General features: G+C 48.4%; 7 protein-coding genes across 7 annotated transcripts; 4 read left to right on the top strand and 3 right to left on the bottom strand.

The window, feature by feature from the left end:
* Nucleotides 1-339: 339 nt before the first annotated feature.
* Nucleotides 340-1,551, bottom strand: I303_101148 (uncharacterized protein; the record flags this gene model as incomplete). Its single annotated transcript, XM_018404516.1, has 5 exons — nucleotides 340-600; nucleotides 782-935; nucleotides 1,037-1,113; nucleotides 1,266-1,355; nucleotides 1,462-1,551. The coding sequence occupies 5 exons, from the start codon at nucleotides 1,549-1,551 to the stop codon at nucleotides 340-342; spliced, it is 672 nt and encodes a 223-aa protein (XP_018267170.1).
* A 990-nt stretch (nucleotides 1,552-2,541) lies between these two features.
* I303_101147 (uncharacterized protein) lies at nucleotides 2,542-3,845 on the top strand (the record flags this gene model as incomplete). The annotated part of the gene is made up of 5 exons (XM_018404515.1): nucleotides 2,542-2,605; nucleotides 2,760-2,975; nucleotides 3,100-3,181; nucleotides 3,290-3,451; nucleotides 3,560-3,845. The coding sequence occupies 5 exons, from the start codon at nucleotides 2,542-2,544 to the stop codon at nucleotides 3,843-3,845; spliced, it is 810 nt and encodes a 269-aa protein (XP_018267169.1).
* Nucleotides 3,846-4,940: 1,095 nt separating this feature from the next.
* I303_101146 (uncharacterized protein) lies at nucleotides 4,941-7,398 on the bottom strand (the record flags this gene model as incomplete). Its single annotated transcript, XM_018404514.1, has 11 exons — nucleotides 4,941-5,147; nucleotides 5,218-5,341; nucleotides 5,398-5,462; nucleotides 5,518-5,577; nucleotides 5,643-5,734; nucleotides 5,803-6,077; nucleotides 6,152-6,393; nucleotides 6,516-6,723; nucleotides 6,795-6,871; nucleotides 7,005-7,100; nucleotides 7,345-7,398. 11 exons carry the CDS (start codon nucleotides 7,396-7,398, stop codon nucleotides 4,941-4,943), a joined length of 1,500 nt encoding a protein of 499 aa, XP_018267168.1.
* Nucleotides 7,399-8,235: 837 nt separating this feature from the next.
* Nucleotides 8,236-12,645, bottom strand: I303_101145 (uncharacterized protein; the record flags this gene model as incomplete). The annotated part of the gene is made up of 10 exons (XM_018404513.1): nucleotides 8,236-8,373; nucleotides 8,451-10,311; nucleotides 10,377-11,030; nucleotides 11,098-11,119; nucleotides 11,181-11,194; nucleotides 11,270-11,370; nucleotides 11,424-11,898; nucleotides 11,967-12,032; nucleotides 12,097-12,143; nucleotides 12,259-12,645. The coding sequence occupies 10 exons, from the start codon at nucleotides 12,643-12,645 to the stop codon at nucleotides 8,236-8,238; spliced, it is 3,765 nt and encodes a 1,254-aa protein (XP_018267167.1).
* A 406-nt stretch (nucleotides 12,646-13,051) lies between these two features.
* On the top strand, nucleotides 13,052-13,540 carry I303_101144 (uncharacterized protein; the record flags this gene model as incomplete). Its single annotated transcript, XM_018404512.1, has 3 exons — nucleotides 13,052-13,109; nucleotides 13,200-13,323; nucleotides 13,450-13,540. 3 exons carry the CDS (start codon nucleotides 13,052-13,054, stop codon nucleotides 13,538-13,540), a joined length of 273 nt encoding a protein of 90 aa, XP_018267166.1.
* A 1,376-nt stretch (nucleotides 13,541-14,916) lies between these two features.
* On the top strand, nucleotides 14,917-16,388 carry I303_101143 (uncharacterized protein; the record flags this gene model as incomplete). Its single annotated transcript, XM_018404511.1, has 7 exons — nucleotides 14,917-15,013; nucleotides 15,094-15,288; nucleotides 15,386-15,439; nucleotides 15,525-15,624; nucleotides 15,694-15,876; nucleotides 15,979-16,216; nucleotides 16,326-16,388. 7 exons carry the CDS (start codon nucleotides 14,917-14,919, stop codon nucleotides 16,386-16,388), a joined length of 930 nt encoding a protein of 309 aa, XP_018267165.1.
* Nucleotides 16,389-17,209: 821 nt separating this feature from the next.
* I303_101142 (uncharacterized protein) lies at nucleotides 17,210-18,140 on the top strand (the record flags this gene model as incomplete). Its single annotated transcript, XM_018404510.1, has 4 exons — nucleotides 17,210-17,363; nucleotides 17,540-17,625; nucleotides 17,710-17,943; nucleotides 18,051-18,140. The coding sequence occupies 4 exons, from the start codon at nucleotides 17,210-17,212 to the stop codon at nucleotides 18,138-18,140; spliced, it is 564 nt and encodes a 187-aa protein (XP_018267164.1).
* Between the last annotated feature and the right edge of the window lie 76 nt (nucleotides 18,141-18,216).

Genomic DNA, 18,216 nt, shown 5'->3' with positions numbered 1-18,216 from the left:
GGTGAGCGAGCAATCATTCGGGACGATCTGCCAAATCAGAATCCAGAAATCAGATTCAGTCTCAGTCTCAGTTTCGGACTCAGGCAGAAGAGAAGATTATAAGGATATACATGTCAAGTGCAATTACGCCTAATTAATATCGTAGGCTCGTTGGCTTAGCTCTGATGAACTACTGACTGAAACTCAATTGATCGGATATACCCATAAGCCATAAACCAAGCGTGTATAATACCCATCTATTAACAATCTGAAATCTCCGCCTCGTTTTATCGCTTTATCACAAATCAAATCGCTAATCACGGACCGCCAATCGCTAATAGCTATTCGAGATTGAGATGTTTACGCTCGAATAGTAACATTGGTAGTCTGATGCGAGTCCCCTCGGATCGTAGCTTTGGTGGTATGTTGTCTCCTGTTCTTGAACCATCCAAGGAAGATCAACGGGATGGCAGCCAAGTAAATCAACCATCCCAAGATGACCAAGACGAAGGCCGCGCCGTAATGCGCATCGAGGGTATCGTTGTTGAATCGTCGGTGGGCTGTGCCGTAGATGATCACGACGAGGAAGAATGAGATGGTTGCTAAGAGGGTTGTGAAGAGCTGTGTGGTGAAATGGTAGGAGAAAAAGCAAGATTAGGTCGAATCAAGTCAGATCAGCTTATTTCGACTCCGGCATTGATTCAATTCCCCACGGCCACGGGTGGAGGATCGGAGAAGAGAATGTTCCGATAGAACTTTTACATGATCAAGGAGCCTGGAGCTGGAATGGGACAGGACTCACAGTCAATCCGAAAGAAGCAGCTCCAGAAGCGATATTAGTAGCGGAATGAAGTAGCGCGAAGAACGCTAATGATCCGAAACCTGCAGTGAACGCGACGAGTATCAAAGCACCAGTCGCAGATTTACCACCAGGGATCCATGGTCGGAAGTCGTACCTACACCAAGTGTGAATGTAGATCAAGTCAGTGAAACAAAGACTTGGAATCTGACCTGACAATACATGTGGAACGGAGGATCAAGCCATTCAAACACTCACCCCACATGCCTGTGGCATGAGAGACCGCTGAACAAGCCGTTCAGAGGCGCACCAGCACACCAACCGAAATTGCCGAACTACCACAACACAACGGAAAACACGTTCATGAGTCGAGGCTGCATCACGGAGACGGGCAGTCCTATTGCCCAATAGTGCGATGCGTGTAGCCGTGTATGAGGGCACGGAAGCACGAGGGCATAGGACATGTGCATGACTCATCTTGACTCACTTTAACGTCGTTCTCCCTTGTGTGGATATAATGGATGGACTTGATGTATGGGACCGAGAAAGCCGAGAGCCAGAAGAAGAGGGTGGCGATCTAAGGCATATCGTCGAGGTAGTATGTGAGTAGGTCAAATTCGTCATAGCGTCATAGTGCAGAGGCCGATACTGCCGAGTCAGAGTGAGTCGGAAGATGTACTCACCAGAACGAGTAAAGCGGCGAGTCCAAGTAAGAGAGGAGATCTACCTCGAATTCCGGTCCTAGTTCTCGTAGTGTTGGTAGTGGTGGCCATCTTGTCTTGTTCTGTGGTGCTGTGAACTCGTATTTTGGTCGCACTTGCACTTGACTTATTCTGTGGCCCTTCCAGATGCTCGGTGGTTCTCAATTGTCGTACCAATCTAGAAGAAGCTAGAAGAGGTATTTGAACGGATGGTCATGGTAGTATCTAGGTACTTATACATTTTTGTTTCTCGAGCTGGTGTTGTCATGCCCAAACATGCCTGCTTGGCACAAATTTTCATGGCGAGCACGCTGTTATGACGCAACATAATGCACTCCGACACAATGCCATGATGAAAGACCCTCAAAGGATATCTCAATCGCATTGTTATTATTGTCGACCATCAATCTGACGTCAGTCGTGTGTTCACACGTACGTCCTTCGAATTGAGACTCAGGCTCATGCAGCGAGAAAACACCAGGAGAAAGAGCACAGATCGCTCAGGTACGATATTATTGATCAAGAGGGATCCGTGTGCCCTTGTTCTTTCTGTGTTGTGAGAGAGCGAGGAAGTGACCCAATGCATTTGTGTCGAAGTGGAAAGATTTCATTGAGGAGTTTGCGACCCCATGTAAGGCTCCTTCAGGTTCTTCTCACTTATGAACATATCATGCTCGAGTCTTGACAGGATGATTGACGAATGCCAATCCAGGATTTATGACAGAAGTATGCACTGTACTCTAGTCGCACGAAAGCTGCCATTTAACTTAAACACCGTAATTCCCGGTAAAATACAAAAATCGCCACTCTACCTACCTAATTGAAACGCCACGTGGCAATGACCTCGACCATGTGTCGTTCAATCTGAAAGTGATTCTCGAGTGAAGTGACGTATGCGGAAATGACCAAGGAAAGGAAATGGGATGATGTCGAACATGTCATGTTGAACGACTGAACGATTAACCCGGACACTATCAGACCTATTTTCAGAACATTATCGAACACCTCATCGTAACTTCGCCGACTATCAATAACCCACCCCCGCCTCACAACGAGATAACGATGCCAGCAGTAGATCCGCATTATCTATGGGCCTTCGGACACGGTGTGATGCTCTTATCAGCGTGTGAGTGGATCCTTATTGCCTTCTCCTGCTTGGGTATACCTCATTCGTCTTCCCTCACCCGTTTTCTCTTGGCCGAAATTCAGTGCACGACTTGAACGGACTACGTTCAGCTATTGGCAGTAGTGCGTAGCTAAGACCCAGCCATAATCTCTAGCATACGTCCTCTTGCAGACCGTCTTGCTCCGACCGGAACCAACCAAATCCTACAAACTCGCATTTACTGGCGCCCTCTTATCGTACTCTATCGTAGTGTATAAGTCGCTCGGTAAACCGCAACTCAACCAAGCGTGGCTCCGAAGGGCACTCGTAGATGAGAATGTCCAATACGCCATCTTGGCTCTGTATTGGTGGATCGCCAAGCCCGTCAACAGTGAGTCGGGAATTCACGACACTTCATTCCCTGGATCCAAGGAGCTGCCCAGCGAAACAACGGAGATTATATCTCATGTCAAGCTACTCCCGGACAATAATACTAACTGCGTATTCACCCTCAGTCTCCATCCTCCCCTTCGCGACTTTCTCGTTATTCCACTGCCTCACTTTCATGCGAACTAACATCATCCCTAAGTTCGTACCGTGAGTGCTCTCTTCCGGACCGGTTCTAGCTTCCAGATGTCCAAATTTCCAAGTGACCTGACCTGAGCCGAGCTGAGCTTGCGTTCTCGTTCTCGTTCTCGTTCATAGTCCCCCTCCAGCCGGTGCTCAAGCACAACGACCGCCCGTATTGCTCGAAAACATCTCCAAGAAAATCCAACTCTGGGTCAAGGGCAACTACGATGTCGCCATGCGCTTCGTAGCTTATTGTGAACTATTAATCTGCGCTCGATTGATCCTCGGTGTCTTGACGTGAGTTGGGGTTCCTAGTCGGTATAATCGTTTTCCCAATTTCCCAGATTGCAATCTCCCAATTTCTAAAAAGCTAACATGTACATCATATTTGAACCCACACTGCAGATTCAGACAATCATTCATCGCACCATTATTCATGGTCCATTTCGTCCGACTCCGATACCACGCCTCCCCATTCACTAAATCGGCCATCTCCAACGTCAACACATATATAAATAATTTCGTCTCCAACAAGCCGCCTGCGGTACAGAATGCCTGGGCGACGATCAAGAGGTTGATATCTACTTGGGGAGGGGCGCCTTTGATCTCTCAAGGCCAAGGAGGAGCTCAACAGGCTGCTGGACCGGGTGCTCAAGCTCAACAAGCCGGTGCTGGTGCGGGAAGGAGATAAGTTGTCAATGTACGTATGGAAGGATGGGTGAATGGATGAATGAATAGGAGAGATGATCTGGTGGGCGGACGATCATGGCGCGAACAGAGGAGAAACGATTAGCTGAGATAAGAGAAAAGAAGAAGAGGTGGAGCTGCGTCAGAGATAGTAGTGAGAGTGGGGAAGTGGGCAAGAGCGAGGGAAGGATATTGTTGAGGTGCGAATGAACACAAGTCGCTGCTGCGCTTGAGGTCATTTATAATGGGACTGTAGATCACATTTGGCCGGTGCGGATTATGGAGGATCCATCATCGGAAAGGAGTAGCACTAGCAGTAGCAGTAGCAGTAGCAGTAGAAGACGTACTTTGATGAACAGTGGTCGCACTATAACCTGGAGTGATGGATCCATTTATTGAATGATCAGGATATACACTGCCGCCGCCTTATTATTCCCTCTAGCTGCATGTGCTCGAGCAGAACATCACTCTATCTGACCCTAAGATCACTCGATGAGGTTGAATCCATGAGCTCGAGCGAGAAGGCGAATAGTAAAGTTTGCAATCTTCCAGTCAGTCCATGCCGTACCTGTAAGATCCTGCGATCTGTGGGTCAAACCTCACTCATGTCTGACTGAGTATCGGTCACCTAGTCCCATCTCGACAAAGCGATCCCCCTCAATGTCAGTAATGAATGGGGCAGCCGGACATGAATTGTCTTTTCTGAATATGCATAAAATGACTTTTGCTTTTATTGCTGTAAGATACGTGGGGTCTGGCCTTTGATAGTGGAAAGGAAAATGTAAAGGAGACTAAATAGACAAGGGGAAACAGCGACGACTACTACGACAAGACTTTACAGTATAAGTTAGAAATCCTCCCTGTGTGCCTCACTTCCGAAAACCCATTACTAGTAATTTGTACAGTAAAGCAGTTCAAGAGGAAGAAAGAATAACAAGAAGGAAAGTCCCTTTGTACTCGTACTTGTACTAAGTAATCCTACTGCCATCCGCCCATCCGCCTTGTAGTCATCGTCATCGTCAATATAATTAAGCACAAAAACAAACACATGAATCAGAAACCACTTCCACAAACCACTCCTTCACTTGGTTCTTTGCGCCTAATGATCGATGATGGATAGGTTACCGGTGATCAACTTGTTCTCGAGGTTTGTTCCATCGGGAATCATGATCTTGTTACCTTCGTTGGCGACAATGATACATGTACCAGCTAACCTGACGCCTTTACCGAAGGAGACATCTCCAGCGACAGTAAGGTGATCAAGTTCGGTGATGTTGGGGATGGATTTGAATCGTTTCTCGAAGTTCTACAGTATCCAAGAATACACAGTCATCAGCTTACTACGCCACATAAGATGTCAGAAGGTCATCACTCACAGCGACCTTCTTGAATTGGTCACCAAGCTTGACAACGGGTGTTCCACCGAATTCTCTTGACTTGTCCATGGTCAATACACCATGTTCAAGGTTGTAGAGCTTAGACTTGATCAACAAGAGATCACTGTTGTTTTCAAGTTAGCGATTATGGTCTAATGCTGGTGGTACGCATTGACTCACGAGCAAGACTTGACGGGCAAGAATCGGGATCTGGGGACATTGATACCGATGGCACTGTCGAAGTGCTAAAGCGATATTCATGAGCTACACGACCGCTGTTTTGAGGCTCAGAAAGCTCACCTTGATGGCGGCACCAATGGCGGTCTCAAGTTGTATAACGGCTTGTCCAGCGTCAGTCACCTATGAAGACGTTCTTGTGAGCTGAACACCCGACGACTTGAGCATCCAAGTAGTTTAGAGCTTACCTTGTTGTTGACAATGATCTCAAGGTTAAGAGCATCCTCGTCCATGACTCGCTTGATTGCCTTCAAGTTGCACCAAATGTTGTTGGTGTTGACTAAACAGTCGGAGTGATACATATCAGCGCTACCTCAAACATACACGGGATTTGCATCAGAAACTCACAGATCTTGAATTTTCTGGTAGAGCAGAATTCATCCAAGTGGTCCTTTGGTACTTGGGCAACTTCCAAGAGTCTAGCTTTACCATCGTAGTCGATGATGGTACCACCCTTGACATCGGCCTTGGTCTTGTCAGTCACCTCCATGACGTATTCGGCTTGAGCATCAATCATGGTTTGCATGATATTGAGGTCGACCACAGCTCCGAGGTTGTCAACGTTGGAGATGAAGATGTACTCTTTACCGGCAGCGATCAGCTTGTCGAGGAGACCAGAATTGCTAAACATCATCAGCCAGAATTAGCTGAGGAGGCACAATCATTCTAGTAGCAAGTAGAATTCCGATGTACTCACGTCAAGGCATCGAAGATATCACCGTGTCCAGGTGGGTACCAATTGGCTTTGTCGGAAGTAGTCTCCTTGGGGCAGGGGAGGAGGGACTCCTTGTCAACTCGGGGGTATCGAGATTGGTTGAAGGTGAGGATGTTGATGTTGTGGTTTTGGTATTTTTGGATGATTCGAGCGGTATCTTCGTCGGTATTGAATGAGTTCATGAGGATGAAAGGTACGTTGACGTTGTATTTCTCGTTGAGGTGCTATGTCGTGCGCATTTACCAGAGTCAGTTATTGATGAACGTGTGTGATGCAAAAGCTCGGACGGAAAGGAGACAATTAAAGCCGTTAAAGGTTATGTTTCAAGCTGTGCAATCTGACTCACCTCGATTTGTCTGACGGAGAGATCCAAGAAAGTCATACCTTCCCTAACCTCGATGATGGACTTGGGACCAACACAACCCATGGTGGTACCCAAACCACCGTTCAGCTTGAGCACGGCAAGCTTGTTGAGGATAGATGGGTCGACATTGTCAAGAGCAGCGTAAGGTCTGACTTGTTCTGGTTTGGGAGAGTTGATCTTTTCCCAGTCACTGAAGCGTATCATCTCACGTCAGCACCTGCAATATAAAAATGGATTAGAGAGGGTGACATAAACACGTACAGCTTTTCGCCCTTGGCTCGTTCAGTCAAGAATCGGTTGAAGAGGAGGAAGAAAGATTGCATTTCAGCCTCGAAGATCTACCATGACCACACATATCAGCTCAAACACGTCCATCAACATATTGTACACGAAGGTGTGCTGCAACAGCTCGACACCTTGTGTGGTGAGTTGCAAGAAGAGGAGCCAGGATGTAGAGGTAGCTAAGCTTACCTTCTTCTTGGCGGGATCAGTCTCGCCAGAGACCATTCTGTTGAGCTCATTTCGCATAGTCTTGGCAGCTACACCAGTAGTGGCCGACTTGAAGTCCTGTTTGGGCGTAGTTTGAGCGAGCAGTAAACGCACGCGTGCAGCAGGCAGCGGTCGAGGTTTCAAGAGAGTTTTACGAGATGGGAGACGCGAGCAGAGAGAGAGGTTAGACAAGCGGCAGTACAGTCAGCGTTCATCCAACTTGTTTTGGCCTGCCCTGCACGAGCACGCATGGAGCCTTTCGAAGTGGGCTTCGGTTGAATGAATGATTGAATGATTGGATGAATGAAACGTGCGGACGTACAATAGCGGAGTGACCTCTTTGTCGGACATCTTTCTTAGGTTCAAGAGTAGCCATTTTGGAGAATATATGTGTATGGATGGATAAGGAATGTGTAGTAGGGTGTACAAGGTGAAGATCAGATGTAGGAGAATGAGGTTGAAGAGATGGAGAATATGAAGAAGTAAAGATGTAAGTAGTGGAAATGGTGTTATGGGGAACGAATGTGGGACCTGAGCGGAGCGACTAGCTAGGCAAAGTGGGATAGGATAGGATAGAATAGGATGACGCGCTACCTTGTACTACTTGTGACGTGTGGCGTTTTTCCGTCTACAATTTCTAGTTGGGTGGACCTGGACCGTTTAACCGATTCAGGGTTAAACTCACATACACATGCAAATTAACATTTACGTAAACGAGGGGTTTCATGATTTTACCTTTTTCGGACCGTCAGACCGTATGAGCGTGTGAGCGATCCGTTTAAGCTCGTGTCTCCGAGTTGTATTATGCAGATCATTGGCTCATTTGGCTTTGGCTTTGGCTTGCGGCTAGATGGGGCTGATCACTTGTAGAGCAACGTAAATCTAGCGATCGGTCAATTATGCAGATTCTCTCTGGGCACATGTCCAGAAACGGTCTCACTCCGATAAGGAGGGTTCTGATATCCAATAATTGACAAGCTACAACAATGCAATGCATGGTCTGGCGTGACAACGATGAACGAATGAACAGATGTCTGGGGGCTGATATAGTGCGCTAAGGTGGAGTGTAGTATGTGAAGCGAAGCCGATCGTAATTCAGATCCGATGCAACGAATGCTTTGATGCTGTGCTGTCAGATGCAGCTGATCGTCTTGAATACACAATTTGACTCTATGCTGAATGGATCTGTGAGAGACGCCGTAGATCCCCGTGTTCAGACAAATCTGTGAATCGGATGTTTAGATTTCGATATTGTCGGAGGGTCACTTGCGATCGGTACATTGATCGATGAAGGGAAGAAAGTCCTTTTCTTCTTTTCATTCTGTGCACTTGGGGAAGCAGACGAGGAAGCCTGCAAAAGCGAAACGCAATACAGGCTATCAGCTTTACATGTATAACATCAACACGAAAGAACCTCTTCACACTCACAGCACTGCTATCAGATACTCTCTTGCGTTTCATACCCTGTCCGTTCGATGTTGCGCCAGTCGATGAGGATAAAGACTTCGTCTGAACATTGGACGGGCCAGCTCTCGCACCCAATTTGGGACTGTGGTCTTTGCCTTTGCCGTTGTTGCTGCCGCTGCCGCTGCCGCTGCCGATGAGGCTAATGCTAGCGAGACTCCTCATTTTGGCCCTGTCCTTATTCAAGTCCTCGATCGTTCGTCCTTCATTGAAAAATGAAGTAAAACCTTCCATTCTACCTCGTTGGGAGCCTTGATCCGGGGAACGAGGTTTGGGCTCCACTTGCGCGAGATTCAATGGCACCTTGGGAGTCCGTTTGTTTTCGTCTCTATCAGTGATTGCCGATAGGACATTGCTTTGTTCCATATTATTGTGAGGGATGGGAGTTAGATTAGTGGACTTTTCCTCTATCACGTCCAGCGCTCTTTCTGTGGCGTCCACGCTCGACGATCCGGATCCGTCCGACTTTCTGCCGCTCGCAGTCCCGTTCAGCACGGGATAAGTCGACCTCCTGTCAGAGGACGATGATTCAGCATGGACTGACTGATCAGATCTGCTCTTGTGGATCGTCCGGTCGACAGGAGATAGATTGATCTGGCCGTGAGCGGAAGATCTAGATATGTGTTTCATACTTGTAGACCTGCTATAACCTGATGATAGCCGTTTGGACGGTGGAGGTGTTCCGTCATCATCATCCGAATCCAGGGTCAAATCGATGATGTTGGACGCGTTGAAAGTCCGTGCCGGCGTTGTCTTCAGAGTGGACGAGCTTGTCGAAGGGGACGAGTTAGCTGGCCGTTTGGGCGCGATGGCTCGGAAAGGAGTTGTAGTAGCTGTAGTAAAGCTTGACCTGGCAGGATTTTTCAGCTGTTTGGGGGAAGTCCAGACTTTCTGCGGGACACGTGAGATCACTTTGATTTTGGGTGCCGGTGATGTCACGGCGGTTCTAGGTGATTCCAGCTTGAGCTTCGAGACAATAGACAATTCAGGAGCCTTCGCAACTTCCATCTCGTCGTCCTCGTCGTGCACATCCGAGCTCGAAATATACCTTCTGCCGATTGACTTCGGGTCCACTACGAGCACGGTGCTAGATGCGCTGGAAGAACGGATCGAAACGTTACTCTCGTCGTCCTCTTCCGGTTGTTCGTTCTCGGCATCATCTCGAGTCTGAGATTGAGGGTGAGCGGCAGATGTCGGGGATGAGGAAGGATCAATCCCCATGCCGGCCAATCTTTCCCTTTCTTCCTCCTTCATTCGTTCTTCAGCCAACTTCTTCATTTCTTCCTCCTCTTTCCTCGCTCGGAAACTGCCTCCTCTCCTTGTACCACTGAGCACTTGGTTTCTCTCAGCTTCTTTCCTCTTCAATTCTTCTTCCGTGACGTAGGCATATCTGCTCCAAACACCGGTACCCTTGATGTTCAACGCGTCACGTTTTCTTTTCTCTTCGATTCTCGCCAATCGTTTCTCCTCTTTCGCTTCTTTTGCAGCTTTGATGGCGGCCTCCTTGGCTTCGATAGCCGCCTCGTGCGCTTCCTGAGCCGACCAAGCGGTTTCTCTCAACGATTCAATGTAGAATTCCTCGGCTGCAATTTGGTTGCGCAACATTCGAGCGCGTCTCATCGATTTAGTTTCGTTGGCTGGCGATACGGGGACTTCGACAGGCTTCACATATTTAGGCTGCTTGCTCAGAGTAGGGAGCGGTATCGTTGATATTTTCCTCGGAATGTACCCTGGGGGTACAAGGTGAGAGGGCGGGTATTCGCGAACGTCTTTGGGGTTGTGAGCTGGCCAAGGTAGTTCGAATATAAATGCGTGTCGTATACATCTAGCGAGACATGCGAGTAAGCGTCCTGCTGATGATGACGAGCTAGTCACCAGAGAGGTACGTACCTCGCACAATGTTCAAAATATCTACCATTGAACCAAATCTGTTCGTTGAGCGGCTTTGCGCATGTACCGCATCGTGGAAAATCGCTTGGTAAGTCATCGGTGACTTCTGTGCTTTCCTCGTCGATGTCAATGACGTCGTTCTTCCTGGCCTTTTTAGGTCTTTGGAGGAAAGACCAGGGTTTGATGTTCTGAACCACTTTCCTGACGATCCTTTCCCGTCTCGGAGGAGGATCGAGTGGAGATTCAGGATCAGAAACCACGCTGTCCGATGCAGGAGACGCTGGCAAGGTGATCTTGAGACTGATAGGTCTCTTCTTTGTGGGAGTGCCATTGAGACTCTCATTTCGTTTCCCTGCCTCGAAGGCATCGGCATCGAGCTCGCCGCTGATACGACTTTCTGCGCCCGTGAAAGACGACTGTTCGTCATCCGAGGCATCGCCCTCGTCGCTGTGGCCGTTGAGCACATTTCTCAGTGCGCTAGGCTTGACATTCTTAACGTCTCGTGACACAGATTCGCGCATCTCAGCGGAGGTTCCTCGACTAGATGGTCCAGCCGATGAGTCTCTGGAGCCTGATCTGGAGTTTCGATTTGAGATCGCCGTCGATGCAGGCGTAAAGCCACCTATGCCCTTCTGTTCGCAAGTAAGGCATAGACTGAATACGAGAAGAGCCTTGCAGTCAGCTTCGGATGGGACAAGGGAGTGTTTGCTCCAAAGCTCACCATTCGATGTTATCTCGGCCGACTGTGACGTTGTTGGAAGAGGTTAGCGAACACTCGGATTTTCCAGACCAGCAATGACTTACAATAATTTTCACCGCTGAATAAGGCATCACGTACTTTTAGCATGAGCGCTGAGATTCCGGAGAACGAGCAGACTATCAAGAAGGCTCACTAGAAGGTAGTCAACTCATCTCCTACTCTGATCGGCTTCAGAATTCGGAAAGTGACGTATTTCCCTTGTCTAAGCAACTCCACATTGGGATTACAGTCGTGCTACAACCACAAAATCAGCACATCGCACTAGTCCGTGGCTCGGATCATCTTACATTGAGAAATCGAGCAGGACCTAAGAAGAGCTGATAGCATCTCTTGAGTCCCGACCAGACTATACTGAAGTCCCTTCTTTTCGTCCTGTCACTCCTCCTTTGCCCTTTTCTGGCCTTATTCTCCACTTCCTTCGACTTGCCTTTGTCTCGCCTGTCGTTTGCAAGCGATGAGTGTAATGATACGTTGTCCTCATTATCCGCTTCGTGGTCGCTTCCTCCGTTCTCAGAATCCGTCTCCTCACCGGCAGCTTCGACCGCGACCGCAAAATCTTCGCCTATTTCCATCTCTTCCCTCCACTGGTCTGGTAGGGGTACCACGCTTCCCTGTAATTCTTGCATGACCAAGCCGGGAGTGAGAGGCTTCGTAGCAAATATCGCCAATTCCGTGTGGCCGGTCACGAACGAATACCGCGATGTCAAGTGGATTTCCAGCCGCGAATTGGGAGCTAACGGTAGTAGATATCGACGTAGATGGCTGAATGAGTACGGGACAGTCAGCACTTCCGCTGGCTCGATATTTCGTGACTGGCGCTTCCGACTGACGCAACAAATCTTTCTCTCTGGTAATCCGTCATCTTACTGTCCATATGGGATTTGATCAGAGGAAATCTATTTTGGATCTTGGCTTTAGCATGCACTCTCGCGTGGAGCGATTACCGTCTTGTTGACTTACTCCTGCAGCCTTTGCATCGCACCCTGTATATTTCCTTTGGTAATTGTCTATTCCAAAGCAAAGCAATGCACACATGAGCTGTAACTCTGTAAGACAGAAATGGAACGGTAGGCTTAGGAGGGAAACGGAAAGCAGGATGGGGAAGGTGGATAGTGGACATACCTCCTTTATGATATTGAGGACATCATCCGTTTTGAAAGTCGGACCAACGAATTTGACCTGTTGGGGATGTACGCCCAGCTTCGTATTTGGCATACAGCCTAGCTGATCCACGAGCATCCATGATAGCAGGTCATCGTCGGCTGAAAGGTCTTCTGCAGGATGCGGTAACAAGTCTTTGTCTATGACCACTTTTTCCTTTTCCTTTTCCTTGTCCTTTATTACCAGCGAGATGGAAGGGGTGGATGTCGATGTCGATGCAACAGGAATTGGCAATGTCGCGGCCGAGGCAAGTATCAGGGGCGGTGTTCGAGTGCCATTCGGTATTATATCTGCACTCGTGTTCCTCGTGTTCACCAGCATCGAGTCTACCGGATCTATACTTGGCATTATTGACATTTTCCTTTTTGGCGGATTCCCTTTCTTCGACTACACTTTCCAAATGAGCGTTCGAGCTATTCCTGCATCGATGAAGAGAGTTCCTCGGACAGAGAGCAAGATGTGCTTGCCTCAACGATACAAGGTAATCGAGGAAGGTGTATCCGTAGCGTGCAATTGCAGAAGGGGGATTGACCAAGTTCATGTATGTTCAATAATGAGGATGAATTGGTTTGTTTACTGTTAGGCGGCGGTGGTGTGCGCGCGAGTGCGAATGTACGAATGAGTTTATCTCATGATCAACGCGTTTTTACCCTTAGACCACCTTTTGCTTTGAGTGTGCACTCGATCCCGAATCTACTCATCTTCGTCCTCCTCCACTTTATCTCACCCACTTCGAGCTGGAATCAAAGCAGGGATGAGGCTATCTCAAGCCAACAAGATCTTGCTGGGATCTTGCGTAGTCGTTGTACCTCGTAAGTAAGCCTGATCTGATCCGGTCTTCTCCTCCTGGACGCAGGATCCAGGCACATCAAGCTAGCTAATACACCTGTATCCCCGAGCAGTATCCTTCTATGGTGGTCTGGCGATCAAAGAGCACTATCTATCAAACGAGTTACCAGATGTCACAAACGCGACTGCTGTCAGAGCAGCTCCTCATGAGAGGGCCATGAGAGCTCGGATAGTCCAGTAAGTTACGTCAATCAGATGGTGATCGACTGGGAGTATCCCTTTCCTGCACAAAAGTGTCACCAACCTTGCGTCACCAACCTTGCGCCCGGAAGAGGAGCTTTGATACTGATGATGTCTCAACAGACTGGAACAAGAACGTAAAGAGCTGCTCAAAGAAGGAGAAGACCTCGATGCTAAGATACTAGCCATGAAGAAACGAATGGCTGCGGTCTGAAAGCGACGGTCAGCAAAGCAGCTCTAATGCGCGAACGCATTTCGCCTTACGCCCAGAAGGAACAATGAATCCAATCAATGTCCTAGCCAAATTTCCCGGGCTCAAAGTCAACATAGCATAGCATCGCATATATACACCCTGGTCGGCAATCGCATTACGAAGTGTAATGGATGTTGTAATGTTAAGCCGAGCTACATACCTGCAGCCCCAAATCCACTATCATGGATCTGTCCATCACTTTGTCAAGCTATGCTTCTGCTACAGGAACGGTTCAGCTTCGTATGCTGGAAGGAGCCGAATCTGATTTTGAACCGCGAGAGTTCCAGTATGCCTCCTATGGGAGCGGAGCAGTAGCAATACTGAGCGAGGTAAGAAACAGGTCTAAAGGTGGTACGACTTTATCACAAACCAGCTTGGCGTAAGCCTCCGAAGCTCTCGACATGCGGATAGATGGAGTCGCTTCGAGCCAGCAATGCTTAAATCAGTCATGTTCCGCTTAGACTCGCACTGAATACTTGATCGAACCCAGTCTAGCATCCTAGTTGACTACCTCGCTCACTCTCTGAAGTCTGTTTCGTTTTTGTCAGAAGCGTTGCGGGGGATACTTGTGCGAGTTCAGCTCAAACGCGACCTGGCTCATATTGTTGGATTGTGAGAATCAGCGGACGAACAGGCATCATAATTGAATAAATCCTCGAGAGTACATCTACCTGTTTCAGAAGAATCCCACCTCTCGTCCAACCGATCACTCTGTCGTGCTTCGGTCCCTTGTGAGGCTTTATGCCCTTAGTACGGCTTGGCGGATTGTTCGAGATGTATATCATCTGACTTTGCTACATCTAAGAATTCAAACTTGAGCATCGACACGTATTACATATGTCCCTTTGTTGGAGTCGAAGGAAGTCTTGTGACGGTCCTCGGACAACATGGGAATGCAGGTGTTGGCCGACCTAAGCTCGATCAACTAACTACTCATAAAATTATACCTATCAAATCCTTCTGGAAGACGTTTTCCTGTACGACTTTCTTCAGCTTGGTGGTTCACTCGCCCAATTTTCAGCTATCTGTGCGAAATCATCGTTTCCCATATTTTCAGCTGTCTAAACTCCCTTGAAGAAACCTGTTCGGCTGAAACGGCGGATATTCCGGCCCTTTACCGGTATATCCTCGGCCTTGCCCTGGGACAACTTCACCGGCTCTCTTATGCCAATTAACAGTTCTTGCGGATCGACTGCATACCAAGCAGTCATATTGGCGACACATAGCATGCATGGATTTCTCGTTTTCAAGTCCATGCATGATCCGAAACTCATCATTCACTGATATACTGCATCAGCTTCATTCCACTGTCAGAAGGCTTCACAACTCACACCAAGATGAATGATAGCGCGCATTCGCTCAACAATTCCGTCCTAGGCAGCGATGCTTTGTCGATATCCAAGCTATTCAACGTGAAAGGCTGGGTAATCATCGGTGAGTCCACCGCCTAGGTCGCTGTCCAGGTATCACCTGTTTTGGAAGGGAGGCTGATACTATCAGGCTCTCTGGGATAGTCACGGGCGGAGGAACTGGATTGGGTTTATGTACAGCTTCAGCCTTAGCTGCGAATGGTGCGAAGGTGTATATCACCGGAAGAAGGCTCGAGCCGCTCGAGAAAGCCGTTTCGGAAGCTTCGCCGAAGGCGAAGGAGGGGGGCGGGCAGATGATACCTATACAAGCGGATGCAAGTACGAAGGAAGGTGTACAGAGTGAGTAGTGTCTCATCTCAGACTGGTCCGATACAGTCTGGGTATGGCTCGGTTGGAGCCGACTGATAATATCCATCCTAATATGGTTGTATGGTAGAGATGAGAGAGGTGATTGAGAGTAAAGAGAAATGGATCAATGTCCTCATCAACAGTGAGTGAAATTCAATCTCCTTCTCCCATCCGAGCCTGTCATAGTGTACTGCGCGGAGTGATCTAAGCTGACCTGAGTATCGCAGATCATGGAGTATCACTGGGGCATGCCGATCCTAATGCGGTCGAACAGACGCCCGAGGCACTGTCGAAAGAGATGTTCGAGAATGAATCTTTCGAGAATTGGTGAGCGATTTAAACCAATTCAAGTTTTGACCTCGTCAACTCGAGATGTTGACTGACCCTTGCTACCAGGCTTGACGGCTACAGAATTAACACCGCCTCATACTACTTCACCTCGTTCGCCTTCTTACCCTTATTGGCAGCAGCCAAGACCGTAGGGGGGTATGCTGAACCTGGAAACATCCTCAATCTGGGCTCTGTTAGCGGAATCACAAAGACTAGCCAGAAAGGTCAATTCAGCTACAACGCCAACAAGTGAGTTTAAGTCCGACCACACAATGACAAGGTGAAGACGAGGTGTTGTTGGTGACACTAGTCATGGTAGATTGATGCTGATTGTAATGGCGATGATTGCAGAGCAGCAACAATCTCACTCTCTCATCAATTAGCAACCGAATTCGCCCGGCGTAATCTGAATATCAGAGTCAACGTGATCTGCCCCGGATATTTCCCTTCAGGTATGAACACCATGCAAGGTGAATATGCAGGAGGGTCCGACGAAAGCTTGACTTACGCCAGAAGTAAATGGGGGATCCCCTTTGGTCGAGCGGGGAATGCAGTCGACTATGCTCAGGCTATCTTCTCGTTGATCACCGTAAGTCCAAGCTCCATTCCCTCCCTCGTCCCTCGTCCAACGTGGGATCCATTGCGACAAGGAGGTTGGCTGTGACCAATCGAGCTAATGTATATTTGGTTTGCTGAAGAACCAATACATGACCGGTGCCGAGCTGGTCATTGATGGTGGATGGCTATTGGAAATGGGTTAGTCCCAAGCCCTTCGCACAATAGAGTACTGGTTCTAACCAAGGCTGACATTACATTACTCACATCACCACAGCCTACTAGACCCTCTGTTGTTCTAGATCTGAGATAGAGAGATGGAGCTCAATCAATGTGTCTACGGTGTTTAATGCATCGGCCGATCTCGTCGGCTCACAGCTGGGAACACACATCAATGAATCATCTTTTTGTTGGTCGTATAAGCCTATGTCCCTGCTAGAAGGAATGAAATATCAATCACGACCGAGACGACTGTAGACATGTCTCCCGATTCCTGCGGCGAAGTCGACCAATGAGATTGTCCACTATCTCCATTGAAGTCTCCGCATCTCAATCTCGACTGATGGCCGGAAATTCATGTCTCTGCCCTGATGATTGTGATCCCAACTGCTCAACATCAGAGATTCCTTGAATCTTGATTGACTGATTGATTGATTGAACGGCTAGACCAGCCTCACTCTCGCTTGCATACCTTCTATGATAACTCAAGACTCAGTAACATCGGCAGAGCATAGGCTGAAGAGTCTGCTAACCTGGAGTGACCTATATAAGACTCTCAGATCTTACTGATTATCTCTTATTTCCCATCACTCATCCACCGATCACTCATCCATCCATTCTCTGCCTTTGCACCTCTCCACTCTCCGCTTAACGACATTAACGACTAACGACCCTCTTTTACGACTCCCTTCTCTCACAGACACACTCATTCACTCCTGACCATAGTCCACCTACTCTTCATCCTCACCAAGAATCAAACCTCACTACTCGCCAAGATTTACCAAATCCCAGCTCCCAGTCAAACACAATGAGAGTTTCAGTCTTCGCCGCTATCCTCATCTCAGCCTCCTCGGCTCTCGCCTCCCCTGTACTCAAGACTGACTCGGTTGACAAGGCCGTCAAGTCGGTTGATACGCCCAAGAACTTTCACCAGGACTGCGATAGTCACAATGTCCAATGCCGTGAGTGTCAATTGCGCCTCTGTAGCGAGTGAGATCCCAAACGGGATGGCAACGGAGGAAAACGTTGTTGCTGTTACTCTCTGCTATTTCGCACTTAGACTTCTCAGCGACAGTGCTTGCTGCTAGAAATGACACCGATGCTTATGCTGACATCGATAATGATCGAACCGTGACAGGAGCTACCAACGAGATCGTTTACGGCGCCGTCAATGTCGGATCCGCGTCTGTCGGTAAACAAGTAGGCAACATCGCTCATACTGGGGTGAGTTTGAACGCGACTTCTCATGGTCGAGAGTATTCCCGGCTGACCCCCCTAATGATTCATTTGGTATTGCTTGGGTTACAGTCCTTGATCGCCGCCAAAGAAGGGGACAAAGATCTAGCCAAGACTCTAGCCACTAACGGTCCAGTGCTCCAACACGATCTTCAGGGCCGAGATCGACATGGCCACTCAGACCTGAATGAGGGTCTCAAGAAAGCTGGGGACGCGATTTACCCGCAAGACCTGCTTTTCGACGGGGGTAAATTCGTTCAGACTCAAGGTGAATCTGCTCAGATCGCTGGGAATGGCGCTAACACCGTGAGTGTCAATCGAGTCAAAACCACTCTGACTCGTACACGAGCGAGTCTTAGAACGATTGAGTAATCCAAAATCCGAGTAATTGATCGTCTGGCTTGACTTTTCAGGTCGGTAAACAGGCCAATAAGGATGGGCAGTTCCTCTCCAAGGGCCAGAAGCAGAACGGAGGCAAGCTTGTCAACTCTGTAGTCGGTTAGACTCTTCTACTCTCCCGCAACGTAGACTCTTGCAAGTATACATTTAATGCCGTGAGACTCGCAAAGGAGACAGAGC

The sequence above is a fragment of the Kwoniella dejecticola genome, chromosome 1, assembly GCF_000512565.2.
Source record: "Kwoniella dejecticola CBS 10117 chromosome 1, complete sequence".
Lineage (NCBI taxonomy): Eukaryota > Fungi > Basidiomycota > Tremellomycetes > Tremellales > Cryptococcaceae > Kwoniella > Kwoniella dejecticola.
This window is presented reverse-complemented; position numbering and strand designations above follow the sequence as displayed.